Source organism: Ptiloglossa arizonensis, chromosome 9 (genome assembly GCF_051014685.1).
Source record: "Ptiloglossa arizonensis isolate GNS036 chromosome 9, iyPtiAriz1_principal, whole genome shotgun sequence".
NCBI classification, from domain to species: domain Eukaryota; kingdom Metazoa; phylum Arthropoda; class Insecta; order Hymenoptera; family Colletidae; genus Ptiloglossa; species Ptiloglossa arizonensis.
In genome coordinates this window covers 2,103,467-2,123,835 of record NC_135056.1, presented here as the reverse complement: position 1 = coordinate 2,123,835, position 20,369 = coordinate 2,103,467, and the positions used below count along the sequence as shown (strand labels likewise).

The 20,369-nt window shown below is 33.8% G+C and overlaps 2 protein-coding genes across 3 annotated transcripts in view; both read right to left on the bottom strand.

Annotated features, from left to right (window-relative positions):
* Med14 (mediator complex subunit 14) overlaps positions 1-11,903 on the bottom strand; it is a 48,531-nt gene extending 36,628 nt beyond the window's left edge. Inside the window, exons 1-13 of one of the 2 annotated variants that reach the window (XM_076320901.1) lie at positions 11,777-11,903; positions 11,285-11,459; positions 10,963-11,095; positions 10,680-10,853; positions 10,280-10,585; positions 9,537-10,195; positions 9,050-9,417; positions 8,533-8,952; positions 8,298-8,441; positions 8,068-8,211; positions 7,817-7,989; positions 7,497-7,691; positions 7,128-7,391 (exon numbers count right to left, since the gene is read on the bottom strand). In XM_076320901.1, coding sequence (XP_076177016.1) covers positions 7,128-7,391; positions 7,497-7,691; positions 7,817-7,989; positions 8,068-8,211; positions 8,298-8,441; positions 8,533-8,952; positions 9,050-9,417; positions 9,537-10,195; positions 10,280-10,585; positions 10,680-10,853; positions 10,963-11,095; positions 11,285-11,433 — 3,129 coding nt within the window. In that variant the 5' untranslated portion in view covers positions 11,434-11,459; positions 11,777-11,903. Of the gene's footprint in view, positions 1-7,127; positions 7,392-7,496; positions 7,692-7,816; positions 7,990-8,067; positions 8,212-8,297; positions 8,442-8,532; positions 8,953-9,049; positions 9,418-9,536; positions 10,196-10,279; positions 10,586-10,679; positions 10,854-10,962; positions 11,096-11,284; positions 11,460-11,776 lie in introns of those variants that run through there. The other variant, XM_076320902.1, reaches the window with a different exon arrangement.
* Positions 11,904-18,176: 6,273 nt separating this feature from the next.
* Positions 18,177-20,369, bottom strand: part of LOC143151608 (uncharacterized) — a 58,882-nt gene continuing 56,689 nt past the window's right edge. The window contains exon 2 of the mRNA XM_076320934.1: positions 18,177-19,405. Coding sequence (XP_076177049.1) covers positions 19,398-19,405 — 8 coding nt within the window. The 3' untranslated portion in view covers positions 18,177-19,397. The remainder of the gene's footprint in view (positions 19,406-20,369) is intronic.

Here is a 20,369-nt window from a genome sequence, read left to right as displayed (position 1 = left end):
AAAAAAAAGTATTATGTAATATTAACAATTTTTCTATAGGTGAAAGCTATTATAATATTTATCAAGAAAAACTTGTTTATATCTAAATTTGTAGCTGACCAGAAACTGATTAACTTTCGTCTGAAACATTTTATCATCGGACTAGTGAAAGTTTCTGAAAATGTGTGCCATACACTGTATACAACTTTTTTTGAAATGAATAAAAAATTCAGTTTTTTTATTTCTAAATTATATTTGTATTAATTTATTTTTGTCCTTGAAAAGAATTTTATTTACTTCTACTAGTAATTATATAACCAATGCTTTCCTAGCATATTAGGTATAACTAATGTATAATGGTAATGTGTTAAAACTACACCAATGGAACTCTCTATCTCGCTACCTTCTTCGTGACTCAATCCACATGTGTCTGTAACTGCCGCAACGAATAACGGACTAGAATTGACTATGTGCGTGAGAATGGGTGTACCCTTTCCACTTGTCTTGTGGAACTGCTATGCGTTGCTCGCATTCCTGCCACGGGTCTTCAAGTCAGCGGTAAGGAATGCGCGGTCATGGTCCATTCGGTGATGTTATTGAGGTCCCTGTGTGGGCAGGCAACGAGACCGCTTCCCGGCGCAGCACTGTCTGGCTCCATAAGCGGCATATGGTGCAAGTGCTGTCCGGGCACGGATACTTCGGGCAGTACCTACGCCGTATAGGCAGGGAGATGAGATGTATTAAACAACTCTTATGAGATAAAACAGACGTTTTATGCATTAAATATAAGCATAAAGGAAACCTCAGTAGTTTATAGTCTCCAAGCTTTATATTTATGTACACATTGAGATAGGGATGCAATTGAAATCTATTTCTACTACTAAAGGGGCGGTTTGACCCCTCTTTGCCCCCGTACCGTCTCGCGAGACTTTAAGTCTACGGTAAGGAATAGAGGCAGCGAACCCAATCGCACGAGTCCCGCAGGTTGGAGATGTGTAAACTTGCTGCACTCTCCAGCGGACCAGGACACACGGTACAGCACACCTTGGAGGTGTGTCTCGCCTGAGCGGATGAACGCCGTGTCCTGGTCTGCGTAATTGGAACGAACCTCTCGCTGCCGGGCGCGGTGAGAGCCATGCTCGTCAGCGAGAAAATGTGACGGCCGTGACTTCTTTCCGCGAGATTACAATCTCGCAGGTCGGAGGCGAGAGTGGGAGCGTACCCGGGTGGAGAACGTTAGGCTACCCTAACGGTACTGGGCGAGGGCACTTTAGCCTTCAGCCTCGTACCTCCGGAAGGTGGGTGAACCCACCGTGAGAAGAAGATGCTCTCAAAAGGAGAGGCCAAGGCTCCTTCCGAAAGCGAACACAAGATGAACGCCGTGCCGACGACACGAGGGTGCTTTGAATCCCCATGCCGTTGGACGTGACTGTAGGAGCCATGGGCGATCGTAAGTTTGGGATTCGCGGTTTCCACCGCGCAGCACGGGAGGGGAGAGGGGGCACCGGAAGTTTTGACGCTTTTAGTTCCCAATGCCCTCCCGAGAACGTGCGAGAACGGCCATTGTGATGGGTTTTAGTGGGTAAGTCCCGTATCCGGTCGTTCCGCTTGCGAGAAATCCTACACTCCTCCCGGTCCCTCCTCCAGTGGTCGGGGGATTTTTTTGAAGATTTCCCCTACGAAAAAAAACCTACATATTTACTATAACCAACCAAACCGCCACAAAAAAGGTCTCTTGAAAGATAAAATGCCTTAATGGAACACCATTCAGAACAGAAATCAAATTCTTAGAACTGGATAACGGTAGGCAAAGAACCAGTACGAAAGAAATAGCTGACACCCTTGCTGAAACCTTTTCAAAACATCTAAATGATACATAGACTATCACCCCCCTTCCACTTAACCATGAAACAATCACCCACACAGACCATACACTAAGTAAAGTAATATCATCACCTGGACCAGACTTATACCAAACTTACTCCTTAGAAAACTATTAACAATCGCAAATTACCTCTATCTATAACTGTATATGGACGCAACACGTGTTTCTTGACAGATGGAAAGAAGCCATAATTGTACCCATCTCCAAACCAAACAAAAGCAAGAGCAAGCCAGACAACTACAGACCAATAGCACTAACCAACTGTATGTGCAAGTTACTAGAAAAAATCATAAACAAAAGATTACAATGGTACCTAAAATCCAACAATATCCTGACATCAAGACAATTCGATTTTCGACAGTACAGATCTACCACCGACGTACTTGTCAATTGTAACAAACAAAAATATTAAAGCAGATATACGAGGGCGCTCCGATAAGTACTTAGCCTACAAAAGAAAAACGAAAATTTTGGAAAAGTAGCGATTTATTTCTCTATATAGTCTCCTTTCAGCTCGATATACTTGACCCAGCGACGCTCCAACTTCTTTAACCCGTCTGAAAAATACGTTTTCTGGAGGTCTGCAAAGTAGGCCTACGTGGCGGCGATAACCTCCTCATTCGACTCAAATTTCTGCCCGGCGAGTGACTTTTTCAAGTTTGGAAACAAAAACAAGTCGCACGGGGCCAAATGTGGAGAATACTGTGAATGGGGCAGCAGTTCGTAGCCTGATTCGACCAATTTGGCCTAGGCGACGGCGGAGGTGTGAGCCGGTGTCTTGTCATGGTGAAAGAGCACTTTTTTTTTCGCCAAATGGGGCCGTTTATCCTGCAATTCGGCGTCGAATCGCCCCAATAAACCGGCATAGTAAAGCCCTGTGACCGTTTTGCCCTTATCCAGGTAGTCAATGTAGATCACACCTTTTGAATCCCAAAAAACGGTGGCCATCAGCTTTCCGGCCGATAGGAGAGACTTCGCCTTCTTCGGAGCGCGTTCGCCGGGTGAAGTCCACTGTTTCGACTGCTCCTTGGTCTCTGGTGTGTACCAGTGGATCCATATTTCATCGACGGTCACGAAACGACGCAGAAACTCCTTCGGATTGCGCCTAAACAGCATCAAACACTGCTACGAAGTGGTCTCACGGTTGTGCATGTTGTCCGGAGTAAGCAAACGCGGCACCCATCGCGCCGACAACTTTCTCATGCCCAATATTTCATGCAGGATATGACCCACGCGGTCTTTTCAGATGTCTACTGTCTCAGCTATCTCGTGCACCTTCAATCGGCGGTCTGCCAATACGAGATCGTGAATTTTTTTCACATTATCCTCCGTGGTAACCGTTTTCGAGCCACCTGGACGTGGCTCATCAAAAACCGACGTGCGACCACGTTGAAACTCGTTAAACCAATTTTTGACGGTCGCCATCGAAGGAGAAGAGTCACCGTACACAGCAAGCGCTCGTTGATTTCGCTGCGCGATTTCCCTTCCAAAAACAAGAATCGAATCACCGACCGATATTGCTCTTTTTCCATTTGTGGGATTATGAAATTGTTTAGCACAAGAGAATGTAAATAGGACGTTTATTTTTAAATAAATATATTACAGTCATGCAGCGGAGTATGGTTATGAACAACTGAACAGATTGTAACGATCACGTCGACACACCAACGGAAAAAAATAGGAAAGCCGGTATCGAGCTCATCCACCATTCCTTGACTTCTCAAGTACTGCATGGTTCAATGTCGTTGTATTCCAACACCATTTTTCTAAAATACGCGGACACAACCGCTTCCACACGCGGTCAAAACAAAACTACGAGTCCGATTCGGCTGAAATTTTGACAGTAGCTGTCTACAAGAATGTACTACAAGGTAGTAAATTTTTCTTGCGATCGTGGTGACCATCGGGTGGTGAAGCTAAGTAATTATCGGATCGCCCTCGTATGCGACGCTTTTTCAAACAATGAACACTTAGTAACAACATATGTTAATATTGAGAAAGCATATGACACAATACCATAAACAAAAATTATTGAAACTCTTATTAACATAAAAATAAACGATTATGCGTCGCATTTATTAAAAACTTCCTAGAAAACAGGAGAATAGGAAGTCAGAGCCAATGGTACGCTATCAAAACTGATCGATATCAGAAACGGTGTGCCCCAAGGTTCTGTAATTAGCGTAACACTTTTCCTAATAAAAATCAATGACATATTATAAAAAATAAAACCTTCGATACTAGTACACTGATTCGCAGATAATCTAACAATTAATTGCTCTGGAAGAAACTTATCCACAACAATAGAATTGCTTAAAACTACTTTTAAAAAACTTATGACATGATCATAACAAAATCCCACAGAAAATACAATATGTTATATTCTAAAAAAACGGAAAACACGTCAAAATCCACCCAAACTGTTTATGGGAAACTTCGAACTAAGAGAAGTAAATAGCATAAGGATATTAGGGCTCATCATGGACAACAAACTAACATGGATTTTACATATGAAACGTCTGAAAGAATCGTGTCTAAAAATGATCAACGTCATCAAATATCTAGCAAATATTAATTGGGGAACTGAACAAAATCCGAAGGAAAAAAAAATCAAACATGAAATTTATTTTCATTGGGATCACAGGCTTCAAAAGCAACGATCAATAACCTGCAAATATAAATAAACATCTTTACTATTCCACAAGTGTGTCTGATAGACTTGTTGCCTAGAAGCAATTTGTCAGTGTACTGATAAATTGTTCAAAATGAGTCACTCGATGAAAGAAATAATTGATATGATTCTCATTTACAGTATCTTGATCACGTAATATTTTGTATAATGAAATTATTGGTTTTTATTTTATAAATGACCATTAATTGAGTATCAACATGACGGTTGTCCAGCACATTATTCACATCTTGCAAGACAAATACTTGATAGAAAATTTCCATATCGTTAGATTGAATGTAATAGTGTTATAGCAGGGCCACCTCACTCTCCCGACCTTATACTATTAGATTTTTTTTGTGGAGAAAATTAAAAGAAGATATTTATAAAGATTAACCTACACAAAGAATACGAAACAAAGAATAATTGCAAATTATGCTGCCATAAGTAATAAAACCATTGATTTTCTACCAAATCGCGTACTGTACTAATACTTATGTATGTCCATCACTGTACATTGAATCAGAGAAAACTGTTTGCTTTTACAAATTACAGCATTTAATTCAAACCATGTTTCACTCTCGTGGTAACAAAGTTGCCGACGGTAACATATGTATACATAACATTTTAAAGTTATTAATTTTGGGATGTATAACATACATACATAAATACAATTACTCACAAAATTGAGAGTATACATATGTTGACAACGAAAATGGACAATAAAATCATTAAAAACAATTGTATTGGAAAATAAAAACACACTATAACCTATTTTTAATGATTTTATGGTCCATTTTCGTTACTAATATAGGTATACGCTCAATTTTGTAACTGTACATACACTGGATAAAAAAAATTTCAATACACTTGACTAGTATTTCTTAATTAACATATTACAGTGTTACAATGTATTCGAAAATACTTTTCTCATATGAATTATAATTTATAAAGATAGTAGGACTATTAATACTAAACAGAATTAACATATTATCTGTTGTTGGTAAGATTTAAAAACAAATATACTAAAGCAATCTATCTCATCAACAAAAAAATCTTATTTATCAGTTGCAATAAAAAAAATGAGTGAATACCTGTTGCATACATCACCAGAAATTAATCTGAAGTAAATTTATTAAGAAATATGAACTTGCCAATGATGGAAGTACCAATTGCAATTCATCAACTAATTATACAATTAAAAAAGCAAAGTCAGTCATTTAAAAATATAGCTAAAATAATTATTAGACCATATATAAATATAACAAATATAAAGAATTAAAAAGATAGACCCCAATTAGGCCAACCAAGAAAACAATCTATTATTTACAATGATTTAAAAATTATTCATGAAAATTCAAGAATTAGTGCACCAATATTGAAAAATAAGATTGAAAACTACTATAATATAAATGTTGTACCTGAAATTATCAATAATTTATTAAAAAAAGAAAGATATCATGATCTTTCTTCGAAGAAAATCTTATATTAGTAAAAAGAAGAACGTCTATGTTTAGAATTTGCAAAAACTCTGAGAATAATGGTAGTTTGGATAAAACTACTTTAAAAAAATGATCATTTAATAAAACCTAACCTTAAAACTGTGCCTGCAATTTAGATGAAAAATGTTATAAATCATCTCCCAAACATCTAACAAAAATTTTTTCACGAGACAAAGGAGACATGTATGATCTCCTTGATAGCATATAAAATATTATAAGTTCTCATTTGCATAATATTGAATTTACCCGAATGACTCTAGATAACCAACATATTGTAGATCATTATACTTATATAAGTTACACTTTTAACTATAAAATAGTACAGTATTACTCTTCTGGATAATCGAATATTTCCACCTCTGCAATGATCTATGAATGTGAAGATATACAGCTGGTTTTTCCATGAGTTCCCATGAGAACTGTCTTTTTTAAGGATTTTTTTCACAAAACTAACAGTTGACCAAACTTACAGGCAAGTCAACTGCAAACCTCTGTGTAAATAGTATGTAGGCCACTTAATATGATTATTTAAATCTACGAATAAACCTCTACATGTAAGGTGTTAGTAACTGAACTTAAATCATTTGCAGAAAAAAATATACCATACATGGTTCTATTTTTAAAAAATGGAGAACCACGTAAGTAATTCCTCTTGAAATAAAGTTTCATTTGAAACATTTGTCTGAATAATCAATAATCATAAGTAAAAATTAACTCTTTGTTGGCATACTGTCAATCGCTGAGATCCAAACGAAAATTGCATTATTTAATTTCTCAGAAATAAAGGAATGGCCTACCTACTTCCCTCGCTTAAAAAAACTTGTATATATCTTATATATTAAATTAAAGACTTTAATAAGTGTCTTAGAATTTTTCTGATTATTTTAACGTTTAAAACAATACAAAATTATGTCTGGGAATAAAAGGCCTTATGTATGAATTAATAAAACAGAAGTTTGCAGATGAGGAGTTGAAATGGTTTTCTCCTCACACAGTTTTAAGTATACACGCGCGTGCATGCGCGCGTATGTGTGCGAGAGAAATTCATATTTAAATATGTACACAACCTTGAAAGAAAAATATAAAAAGCTACCTGTGATATATTAGTAGTGTGTGGACTAGCTGGAGTGTGGGGATTGCTACCAGAAGGTGGAGTAAGAGGTGGATGAAATCTTAAACCATCTCTTTGCTGTGCAGGTGATTGTGGTCCACTTCTATGATGGCTCAAGAAACCTACATTTCCACTTCCACTACCACCATCACTGTCCATTGTTACAGGAGATGGTGGATTGTCATCCTCCGATTGAGATCTTCTACGAAAAACTGCATTTTCGTCCACGTATTTAGACAAAAATGCCTATAAAATAGACAATTACAAATAAGTAACAAAATTAATTTTACAAAATATCATATATAATTTTATTTTCATTGTACAAAAAATATAAATGTCTAAAATTTTTACCTTGAGGCCTTGTGTTGGGGTGAATTCATCTACAACATAACTTCTATCAAAGCGACTATATGCTCCATCTCTTAAACTCACCAAACCACCTCCTCGTAAACGCAGTTCCAAACAGTACATACCCTGATATGCAATTCTAACTAGAGTTACACACTGTGGCATAATAGTAAAGGTTTGTACTGGTACTTGAGGTCGCTGTAACAATGTATAATTAAAAATTACAAACAACAATTACAATTTTTATTTTTATTTTTTCATGAACTTGTAGATTTACTGAATTAAAATAAATTTTAGGGGAACATGTTATTTTAAAAGCATACCGAATTGTAAACACACAGCTGTGGAATAGTAGGTAGTTTACTGATTGACGTAAGGGGCTGAAGTGTTTCATGAAGAATGTGTGTAAGCTGTGCTATATTTCTATGCCTATTCAAATGAGCCTCAAGTTGTTCCTTCATGATTGAATGAGCATTAGTTGTAGTGCTCGTTGGACCTATATGTATACAAAAATATATTCATAACTTTTTATAACAATAATTCATTAGCATTACACTTGTGAAGCAATACTTACTTTTCCCAAAGATTAATTTAAATGTTTTATCATTTGTATTCCATTGTACAGTAACAGTGGCTCCACGATTGGGACCATAGGTTAAAACTAATTTACTATAATTATATGATTTTATACTAATCATATTGCGCAAACTGTACTTCTCTGAATTGTACAAAAAATACAGTAAATTATTATTACTTTATGTATTATTACTATAGATATATTTCCAATAAACTTATAAAACTTACCCATCTTAAAATATTCTGCCAAATCATGTACTATAGAATAGAGATGTACAATTTGTGCCCAATCATTGAGCAATGCATCCACTGTTCGTGACACAGTATCTGCTGTTCCCATTTCGTATTGAAAATATACAGGTCTGCGTAGTCCTAATATAAATCATGAAAATAATTTACAAACCGTTTAAATAAATTAAATAATTTAAATGAATTATCTTTAAAAATTGTTTGATGATTTTACCTTGTTCCTTTGGGTGACTACTAGATAAGGGGCTACCATAAAAGACAAACTCAGCCATCCATGTTTTGGCCATACCTTTACCTTGAACTCTGATTGAAACACTAAGCAATCTTTTAAGAAGTGCATGCCATGCACAGTCAAAACTTATTGCAGTAGGAGCAGGTAATTGAACTAATTTCAAAACCAATGCAGTAGCATTTGCCTCTACTTGTAGTCCTTGATGAGCTATATCTCTTCTAGTTAATTCTTGTGCTAATGTAACAAAAGGTATTCTTTCATCACAAAGAGCAACTACATGTGCTAGCTCTGGAATAAAGTATGCAGGCTGCTTGGATCTTCTGTTTTGTAAGGTAGCACTGGCATCAGTCCTTCCACTAGGTCCTGTGCTTCTGCGTTTAATACTGCTTGCTTCAGTAGCTTCTGTAACATATTTGCTAAAGTTTTTCATTTTGTCCTCTATTTAAAATAAAGTGATAGTACTGCTCTATTATTATTATTATAAGAAAACAAAACTGACCACTATCAACGCTGGTGAAAGGACCATGGGTTATCACAAAAGTATCAAACTCAATCAGACTTTGAACCTTTAAATACATTTTTGGAATTTCTGTTTCGATATTGTCATCATGAGGATCGTCCTCTACAGAACTATGCTTTACTACTGCAAGGTGAAATGAACACTCTATTTCACAGGATGAAGTTTCTTTTTCTTTGAATGCCACTATTAAAATAACTGTAGGATGCCGATGAAGTTGAACAAACATACGATGTCTACTAATTTTCGACATAGGGTGATCAGGATGATGGAGGACTGGCAAACGTTCATGGGAAGTTGCTGGTAGATGTTGCAAGGTTTTTTCACACCTTCTTTGTGTTATCCAAAATCTGCAATGTACATGAAAAAAAAATAAAACAAGAGAAAAGAAGATATAAAAGTCATAATTAAAAAAAATCATCTGACAGAAAAAAGTAGAAAAACACATAAAATAATTTAAAAAAATTACCTAAGCTCTGATATCAAAGTTGGAAGACGAGAGTGATCACCATTTAAGGCAGCTGTTAATTCAGGAACCAAAGGTGCCTTGTACTGAGGTACATGACACTGCAACATTCCTGTATGAGTATCAACAGTAACTAAAAGATGCTCTGCTCTCAAACAAGGTTGCAAAATTGGAACAGAGAGAATTGCAGGTGATCCAGCTAAAGTACATTCAACATCTTTCAATATTGTTTGCAACTCTTGTTTCAAATCTAATAGCCTACTTCTAGTGCGTACATAAATTGTATGAACTAATAAACATTCCATTGATAACTGATCAGATCTGATTGCTCTATCTGCTATTTCACTTTCCTTGTTACCTAAAGATGGAACATGTACTATTGCAAGTGACCTAGCTGGATCATGTTGATCCACCTGCACTGTAAGTTTATATCCCAACTCTGATCGAGGATCTTTATTAGTTAGTTCTCTCCAATATGATACAGATAGACATTTTCCTGGTGTATATTCATCTACATGAATGTGATCATCCAACCTGTCTCGTATTAACCTCAGTGTTTGGGAATATAGTACTTCCAGTTGAAGTGATTGGCAAAAATAATGCAAAATATGATAGACTTCAGACAATGGATTTGAACTCTCTGCCAATCTTGATTGAACCACCTTGCAATTAAAATGATTTATGTTAACAGTAAATAATCAAAGAAGTACATTTTATAGCATAGTAATATATAAAAACAGTAATACTTGATGCACATAACGTGTTTGTAGTGGATGCACTAATGCTTTTCCATCTCCTGTTTCTCTGTCTGAAACTAAAATTTCCAATTCCAATAATCTCCAAGGTACTGTTGGACCATCTCCCATAACTGTAAGTGATACTGAAAATTCTTGCTCCACAAGGAATGTTACTCTCCCTGCTTCGATCTTCAAGTTACGCATCTGTGGAAGCAGATTTCCAGTTACTAATCTATGTTGAATGACTTGATTTAGTCTCTGAAGCGTACTTCTTTTTTCTGCAGCTGTGATTGGATCTGGAGGAACAATTCTTTCCTATTAAAAAAAGATTTGCAAAAGTAACCTTAAAATTAAAAAGATTTTTATCAATATAATAATAAATAGTTAATGAAATATCATATGTAATTACTCTTATGCACGCTGGCAGGCGACTGTATGTACCAGTCGTCAAAACTTCCACTGCAGCAGGAATATGGAAATTAGGTAATCTAGCATGTACTAATGTTTCTCGAGCCATTCGTGCCAGCATATCAGCTGTATCAACAAATAGCAACGACTGCTTATCCAAAAAGGCCATTATGTGCTGTCAATGAAATTTCTTTTTAGTCAATTCACAATACAATCTGATAATTATTGTATAAAAGTATTGTAATAATATGAATGCAAAAAGAAAATATTAATTTTCAAAATACCGCAGATTTGTCAACTTTGGAAGCACTGTTAGCCCACTTAACCAAAGCTAATAATCGTACATACAATTGTCTAGTTCTTGCTGAGAAGTTATAAATCTCTATTTTACGTTCCATGTCAGTTTTCCTTGGCAGTCTGTAAGTATGTTTTAAATCTTTTATATTTCAAATGTACAAGAATACTAATTTTAGTTACTCTACTATTGGTTTCTATAGAAATTAGATCATTATCAATATAGTTCAGTCTATCCTTTATTTAAATCTTATTTGTATGTACTTTAATATTAACAATGTACAGATGTCTTAATATAATATATCTTCTTACAATTCAGCTAAAACTGTGAGTTCATGATAAGTACGTTGTATGATAAAATCAATAAGCATGCCAAGGGAAATAGAACCACCACGATTTCCTTCTTGCGGAATATTGTTAGTAACTGGGGTTTGATGACCTTCCAAAGGCACTGGAGCCATTTCGTGCCTTACTTTAACTAATGAATCTAAAATTTACAAATTATTCTTAATTAAAATAATAATTAAAATATAAATAATTTTTAATATTAAAATTAGTATATTTATAGAGTATAAAAAAAGATGTTTATGGATTCTAATATTACATTTTATTCATATTCTTTAATTAAATAGAGTTAATTGCAATATATTCTACCAAAAATATAAATTGATTATTTGAAGAGAGTAAATAACAGAAAAATTGATTACGCATTTTTATAACAATAAATTAATTGGTAATGAAAGTATATCGAAATTTAATAATAATATAAGAAGAAAGTATTATGTCTAATAAGTGTTATCTTACCTCTAACATTTATTATTCAATAACGAACACTAAACAATACAATAGTAAGTGAAAGCAGCTATCTTTTTCAAATAAATCATGAACTCTAAATAGATAGATGGAATAACTTGCTACTACTGTTCATTCTTATCGTTTATAAACCTGCTATGCATTCTAATGGATTATCCCTAGGGTAAGAACTATTTCAATAGGTTAGGAAAGCGCCACCTAGAAGGAACTATCTAAAACGGAGATGTAGAAAAGATGTCCACCTGTTTATTGTGATACCTGTAAGCATATTACAATTTAATGCATTAAACGTACACGTCGTTTTGTATTGTTATTTGGTAAATAAATTGTTGTAACAATACGCTAGGATATTTTTCTTAAAATTAGGAAATTGTATCTGAAAGTTAACATTAGTATTTAATATGTTGGTAAGGAGCGCCATTTAAGCATAGTAATTCGGAGGAAAATTTAAACACATCATATCTGTACAAAACTGTTAGATGTATTCCGTAGTAATTAAGTTTTATAACTACACTTATAGATCTAGGAAATGGGAATACATTTACAGTAACCATGATCATTGACATAATTGCTATATTGATATTGCAATATATTTATTATTCATTGTTTCGTGTATGCACATAATTTGGGATGTAAGAGACGTATAATGTTTAGTAATAATCAACAAGTATTGCACATATATCCTTTGAATAGGTGAACGATAAGAAGAACGCTACATGCAAATGTCAAGTAAAACGAAAACATTTTTAATTTTAGTTATACAAATGATGCTAGAGGTCATTATTTATTTTTAGTACTTTATTTCTTATAACTGTAGATACCGATACATTCAGTAATTTTTCTTTATTTTTTAAAATCAATCAGAATTTTCTAACGGTTTTATTCCATCTAATACCTCATCTTTGCTAAAAATTGTTTTTACAAAAATTCAAATTTTTTCGGAATTAAAAGTAATAGGGCAATTTTGCTTGTAGATTAGTATTTAAGAGGAAAAATTCTTCAAAAATCATCAAATGAATATTAAAAAAAAAATTCATCTTGAACAGTATAATTTATATAAATTTCATAAAAATCAACATGTAACACTTGAATACTTCCCCTTGTTAGTTAAATTAAGTTACGAGGTTAAGTTCCAGTTTTTGTTAAATAATTTATTTTGTCCCTTTAATTTTTTAATTTCCCCATTAATTTAATTTATCGCGCATCCATGAACAGAATAACTTAGCACTCCATGAGCAATGAACTAAGTGATTGCAGTATTACCTGGTAGCCGATTATACAGGGTGGTCCATTAACTTTGATCATCTGAAATATCTCCATTAATTTTAAAGATATTAATTCTATATTATCTACAAAGGGGGCCATAACATGTTAGTAATAACTTTGTATATGATGGGTTTTCTGAGATTTTAGTCAACTCTATTTCTTTAAATGACATACCATTCTTTTTTATTCCTAATAGAATAACGGATGTTTAAATGATGTCAACAACCTCTGATACAGTGTCATTTGACAGTAAATAAAGAAATAAAATAACGATTAATATACCATAAGAGGTGCTTAAATTGATATCCATTCACGTTAATGCAACCTTGCAATCGTCGAATTGCTCTGTACACATGTTACCATTTCTGGATTGATTGTAGCTTATGCTGTAATAAGTCTTAATTTCATAAGGTCTCTTAGTAATGTTAATGTCCTGTAATAAACAGTTGATGTAAACATAGGATAAAACGTACGGCGAAGCTGTTGAGCAGTATCGCGAATCAAAAAAAAGATTAGGTTGTAATAAATAATTATATGAATGTTAGAATCTATATTTTTTACGATTAACATTAATTTATATCTTTATATTATTTTTATAGCATATAAAACTTTTATAAGTTTCTCAGTAAGTAGACATTTTACTTACAATTCATTTAAAATCCATTATGTGTTTTACGTGCAAAAAATTGATATAAAATAAAAAAAGATTCAGAAAAAATTATTCATCTCTGCCTCGGATCGAGAACCCAGGTCTACCGAATAAAAACTTTAATAGATTGTTGCCAAACATTCGCTCCTTGGTAATAATTTCAAATCAAATTTTACTTAAGTTAATAATATATCTTTAATTGCAAATATTTAAAAACTATTGAGTCTAAAAAGTATTTCTCTTATAGTAAATAATTATATTTACTTATAATTGACTCAAAACAGTGTCGCCGCCTAATGCTCTAACGATAATTCCGAGTATTCGTTTTTAGTTGACAGACGTTACAAAACAGTAGTTTTTGCTTCAGTAATTGTCAACATCGACTAACCGATAATGCAACAGGGACATCGGCAACTTCATCACTACATACAAACATTGGATTATCGTTGTTGGATGGTGACACTGCTTTGAATCTACTGGGAAGAGAATTATCCTGTATAATAGTTAAGAGTTTGACTTATAACATTTGAAACATTAGTGAGTTCAAGGTAGCAGCACTAAAACTTCACCGCATTGAAATATTCGTAAAAGTAAATATTCACGATGCATTCTAAATAGGTACATACAGTTGCGTACAAAAGTGTTAGTAAATACACGAGAATGAAATTTGTTCAACTCAATTTTATTACTATTTATATAACATTTATTTGGAATGTGTTTATACGTAATTAAAGTACATTTTTTAATCTTTAAAACTAAGTAAAAGTAAATAAAAATGAATCTTTTCTCTTTAAGTAAATAAAGTATGTATATTTATTATACGGTACAAATATTGGACCACAAAAATTTTCATTCAGTTGCGTAATGAAATGCATAGATGTTCTACTATTGAAACAAATGATAAGATGAAACATCTGAATACTGAATATCAACTATAGAATGACTTAGTAATATGCAATAATTTCAGTTATGAAATTAGCTTGAAAATATGAATTGCAATTAGAAACGAAGGGAAATAACCATTGAAGAGCGGGAATTTATTATTAATTTATTTAAAAAACAAAAATCATTCCAGGAAATTCCAAACATCGTTGGAAAATCACATTCCACGATACAATACATTATTAAAATGTTTAAAGATGAAGAACGTATCGTTAATAAGCTGCATGCAAGAAAATCCAATTCTTCTCCAAGTTAGAAACTAGGGAAGAAAATTTTATTTCAAGAAAAATAAAAGCAGACCGTAACACAAGTGCAATAAGTATTTCAAAAGATTTAAGAGAATTCAACGGAATTAATGTGCATGTCGAAACGATATGTCGTACATTAAATCGAAATGGTTTTCATGCACGTATCGCAAAACGTAAGCTATTCCTGAGCAAAAGTAACCGAAAGAAACGACTGCAATTTGTACAAAATTATATTGATGAACCCACATCATTTTTGGAAAGAACTATATTTGTTGGCGAAAACAAATGTAACATCTTATAAAATGATATGAAGAGAAAAGTGTGGAAAAAATCAGAAACTGTGTTTAATAAGGAGAATTTGTAAACAAGTGTAAAAGGTGGTAATGGGTCAGTACTGGTATAGGGTTGCACAAGTGTAAAGGGGACAGCCAATTTGCACATAATCGATGACAATATGAATAAATTTGTAAATAAATATATATAAAGATAACTTGAAGATTAGTGCTAAGAATTTTGAAACTTTGGATGATTACAATTTTTACCAAAATAACGACTCCAAGCAAAAGTCGTATTTGGTACAACAATAATTTATCTACAATGTTCCTATGTCAAACCAACACCTCCCCAGTCCCTAGATCTTAATCTAATTGGACATCTGTGCAAAGAATTGGACTAAAAAATTAGAAATGAACCGATTTTGAATGGAAAAGAGTTCAAAAACATTTTAAAATCTGAGTGGGAAAACATAAATAATAAAGTTACTTGAAACTTAGTACAATCAATACAGCGACGATTACAAACTATAATTCAAGCAAAAGGTATCTTTACGAAATATTAATAGCCTTTAAATTCATATTATTATTAAGTGTATGAAGACTTGTGACCCGATATTCGTACCATATAATAAATATACTTTATTTAATTAAAGAAAAAAATGTTCGTTTTTATATACTTTTACGCAGTTTTAAAGATTAAAACATGTACTTCAATAACGTGTAAACATTCTGAATAACGTATGTACATATAAATACTAATAAAGTCAAATTAAACATATTTCATTTTCGTGTACAAATACTTTTGTAGGTAACTGTATATTGCGTTTGTGATGTCTACTAACGCTATTCATCATTATTAGACGATTATAATGTGGCTTAATGCGTACGTCACTCTTGTGAGATCTCTTAGATTTCCTCCATGCAGTTAGTGCTATAACAATTCTGCGCATCTTATCGCATAAAGCACGGGAGAGCTATCTTTGAAGAAGGGAAAACTAATACCAGCGTGTTCTCGCTTCAAAAGAGTATTGGCTCCGCACCAATTAAGGCTCGTTTTTCTTCTCGGTATGCGTTTTGGTTGGTGCAAAATCAGTAACTTTCTTTTGAAGCGGGAAAGAATTAATGGCGCAAATATACTACATGCAAAATGAAAAAGTAGACAACTGAACAGTTTTACCACCAGATGACCCAGTTCGAACCATAGACGCCGAACGAAGCATCGCGACCTACCTGGGGCCATATTAAACTTCCCCTACCACTATACACTATACATAAACTACGTGTCCGTGAAATCCCATTTCGACAGTTTCGGGAAGTCAAGAAAGAAGGCAGGCGTGAGCGAAGCTTTCTATGTCATTCTTGAAAGATCATAAATCTGATGTTCGATTTGCGAGCAGACAGCTTGACTGAATGATCGTCGTTTACAATCGGAGACAACACTGCCCACGATTCGTATAATGTAGAAAAATATTGTAATGAAGAAAAATATAAAAAAATTTGTTTACGGGACAACAAATTTTAAAAGTTACTGATCACGTTTTGACTATAGTTCTAAATAACTAAATGAGATTTAATAAAATTTCATACAGGAGTTTTATATTCTTATCTCTAGAGATAAGATCTAATTAAATTTTAGGAATAATTAATTTATGGATAATAATGATTACTTCTTTTTACATGCGTTATGCGTAAAAATTATTAAAAAATTTTTAAATAAATCTTAAAAAGAATTAAATTTTGCTTAAACACATTGAATAAACTTTTTCTTTTTCTTTCCTAATATTTAATAATCTATGTTGTATGGCAAGAAACAAAAAATTCAAAAAACACGTATTACATATTTTTGTACATACTTTGCACATATAAAATTATAGAATAATGGAAATTTTAATAAGAGAAGTGGTAAAAAAAATAGTTCTTTTAATATATTTCTTAAAGAAATTATTTTTTACAAATTTATTTGTTGATCGGTTTTTACATTTGAAAACACTAAATTTGAAAAAAAATTTTATTCCAAATCCATCAGATCTCAAGATATTTCTAAAAATATGTTTTCGATCCCAACTTTTAGGACTGCTTTATTCTTTTACAATGGAGGATGGCTGTTAAGAAAATACATGCCAAATATTTTTTTTACAATACGTATAAAATTATCTACCTTATAAATCTTATTAAAATTATTGGAAAATTTAACATCATAAAAATATGCACATTGCATTGTTTGATTTTGGTTAAAGACGTCGAGGTTCACTAATATTGGCATCAGTCCGTGCTTCACTTGGGACACTTGTCACCACACAAATCATTTGCTTTTATTTATGCCATTATCTTTCTTTTCTTAGTTAGTAAAGTAAATAATTTTTGTATGATAATGCTGTTATGAGTGCAGAATTTCCTGTTTTACGTCTCTGACTTATCACTCTGAGTGAAAGTTAGGTTATAAGGTAGTATTCTCCTTGAAGTGCTTAGGATTGGACTGATATCAGAAGGATTCTGTTACACTATATCAGCTATAGTTGTAGAATATTATTACTTTTATACACAAATTATTCCCTTATTTCAATCGGAAAAGCTCCTGTTCAAGCTGATCCGTTAAAACATAAATAAAAAAAAATGTCTCTGTTCGGTGAAAATATTCCAATCGCTTCAAATCAGTTCTGTGCACTTTTAAATATTTATTTCCTAATAATTCTACTATATTAAATAAACTTCATAACCTTTGCTGTTGACGTAGAAGTAGTTGCACCTCTTCACTATAATAAGTTTTCAATGGTCTCATTAAAGTTTTGTTAAGAGGTTGAAATTTGTATATTAAATATCAAGGTAAAAACACAATTGACACATTCTTTTTTACCACTTCAATTATATTAACATTACATATAGAGCCTATTTAACATTAAATAAATTGGATATTGTTTTGAAGGTTTCATAATGATAATGAAATGTTGAAACATTTCGAACTTGCTATTTGTCTTTTTCCATTAGTCCAACAATTCTGGGTATTTTTAACTTTAAACATTAAGACTTTTCTTTTTCTTTTACATGAAGGAAATCTTTCAAAGACTCCTAGACTTCTGCGAGTCTTTTCTTGTATTTTTTTGTGGGCGAAATCTTCTAAAGACTCACCCGACCCTTTAGATTGAGATCAGATGCAGTTTGGTTTCCTGCCGATACGGGTGTATCGCATAGTACTACCAGATGGACCACTCTCGTGTAGACGTAGCGGATTCGATTGCTCGCTTTCCCTCTAAATTGCGAAAGAGAGTGCCGCAATATGCGCCGACTACCTTCTTCAACCGCGGAGCTAGGCAACTGAAGTGCCTCCCAAAACGCTAGTACTTGTCGAAGATCAGTCCCAGATATGTCATCTGAAACTTTATCTCGATACTAGCGTCACTCACCCCAGTCAGAGGGGGTGATGACTTCTGCCAAGATACGTAAAAACCCAGCACCTCGATCTTATGAAGTGCGATTTCCAGATCCATTCCCCTTGGGCAGAATACTCGGGCTGGGACGGGATAGAGCTGAGAGTGGTGTACTTCGGGATTCCGCAGAGGTTTGTCTTAAGATCTCTGCTATGGAATCTCGGTTACGACATTATTCTATGGGCTGAAGGTTCCCCTGACGCTATTAGCCAAACGAGTTACATTGACGATACGTTGACCCACCTGATCCAAATGGATGAAATTCGTGTCAAGGTAAAATCTAAAATGAAAAATCTGGGACTGATCTTGACATCCACAACATTTTGAGTAACATTTTGGCTGCTTGGACTAGTGGTTGAAGAGGATAGTTGGTGCCTTGAGCCGGCTCCTCGGTCAATTCTGTGGTCCAATATGGGGCCCCTATTTGAACGGGTCTACCACCTCCATAGACTGCTAGATTTAGAGGTCGCCTGCAGTTACAGGACCGTGTCCTATAAGTCGGTGAACGTCCTGTCGAGGCTCCTCCGTGAATCTAGTTGCGAGCTCCCATGCGGTTTATTGCAACAGCTGTTGCGAGTTCCGCGAGCAGGGCGTGGTTCTGGTTGGATCTGAGGTTGAAACCCTCAAACGTCAGACCCGGTAATCTATGCTGCTGTAGTGGCAGCAGCAGCTAGCCTAACCCATCACTGGCCAGAGAACTATTGGAACTGTCCGATCATTCCTATCAGAGTGATTGGGTAGGAATTTCGATAGCCTCACCTACTGAACGCTGCGGATGCTGTCTCGGCACGGTTGCTTCGGACGGTATCATTCTGCTGCGAAAAGAAGGCATAAGTTGTTTACACCGACGCTCTACCCGTAGTCCGTTATAGCTCATACGATCGCAAGCAACAATCACCATTCACCGAAGACGGCGACAAAGACCGACAGCGACCGTAGCGAGACCGAACGAAAAAGAATACTGCATCATTGGCGTAGCCTTCTAATCAAATGTTAGCTATTAAGAAACAGAATGATTTCGTTCCTGTTTAAATGCGATCGATCACTGATTCGATAAGTTTCTCGTAATGAAAAAATGAATACAATTTAATGTGCTTAATAATCATTATTATTTTGAAAATTATTTAATCCGTAGTATTGAAGCGTTATTTGTAATCTGCAAGTTTATGTAGCTGGAACCTTTTTAGATATGTTCTCTGAGGTTTATTGAACAATCAGAATCAAGTCTGACATTAACGGTAGTTGTCACAAAAAAGTTACGCCTAATTAAAGTTAATTAAAAGTTCACTTTTGTTAAATTTGTGTTCTACTGAAAACAATAACAAAATTGTTAATTTAATGTATGTTACATTAATAATATATTTCTTTTATATGTATATAAATAAATTATTACAAGTTTTCTTTTTTAAATTTTGTCAGTTACTTGTAATCTAATATTATGTCTTCTGCTAAAAGTAGCACTTATTCTATACTTCAACATCGACAAATTTTTATAGGTTTTGATACGTCAACTATCCTACTATAAAATTTTATTAAAAAAACTCCTTCCTTTGCAGTGAAAACATTGGAATTTTTTCCGGCTTTGTACCACTACGCGACGTAGCGAGCGTCGCGATTATTATATCATATCATTAATAGATCAACTAATCTTACTAGCAGCATTCAACGCATATCAAGTACCTTATTTCATTTTATATTGACTACAAAATAAATATAAGCGAATTTATATTATTTTTAATATAGTTTAATATAATTTAATGTATTTTTACTTTTCGTTAT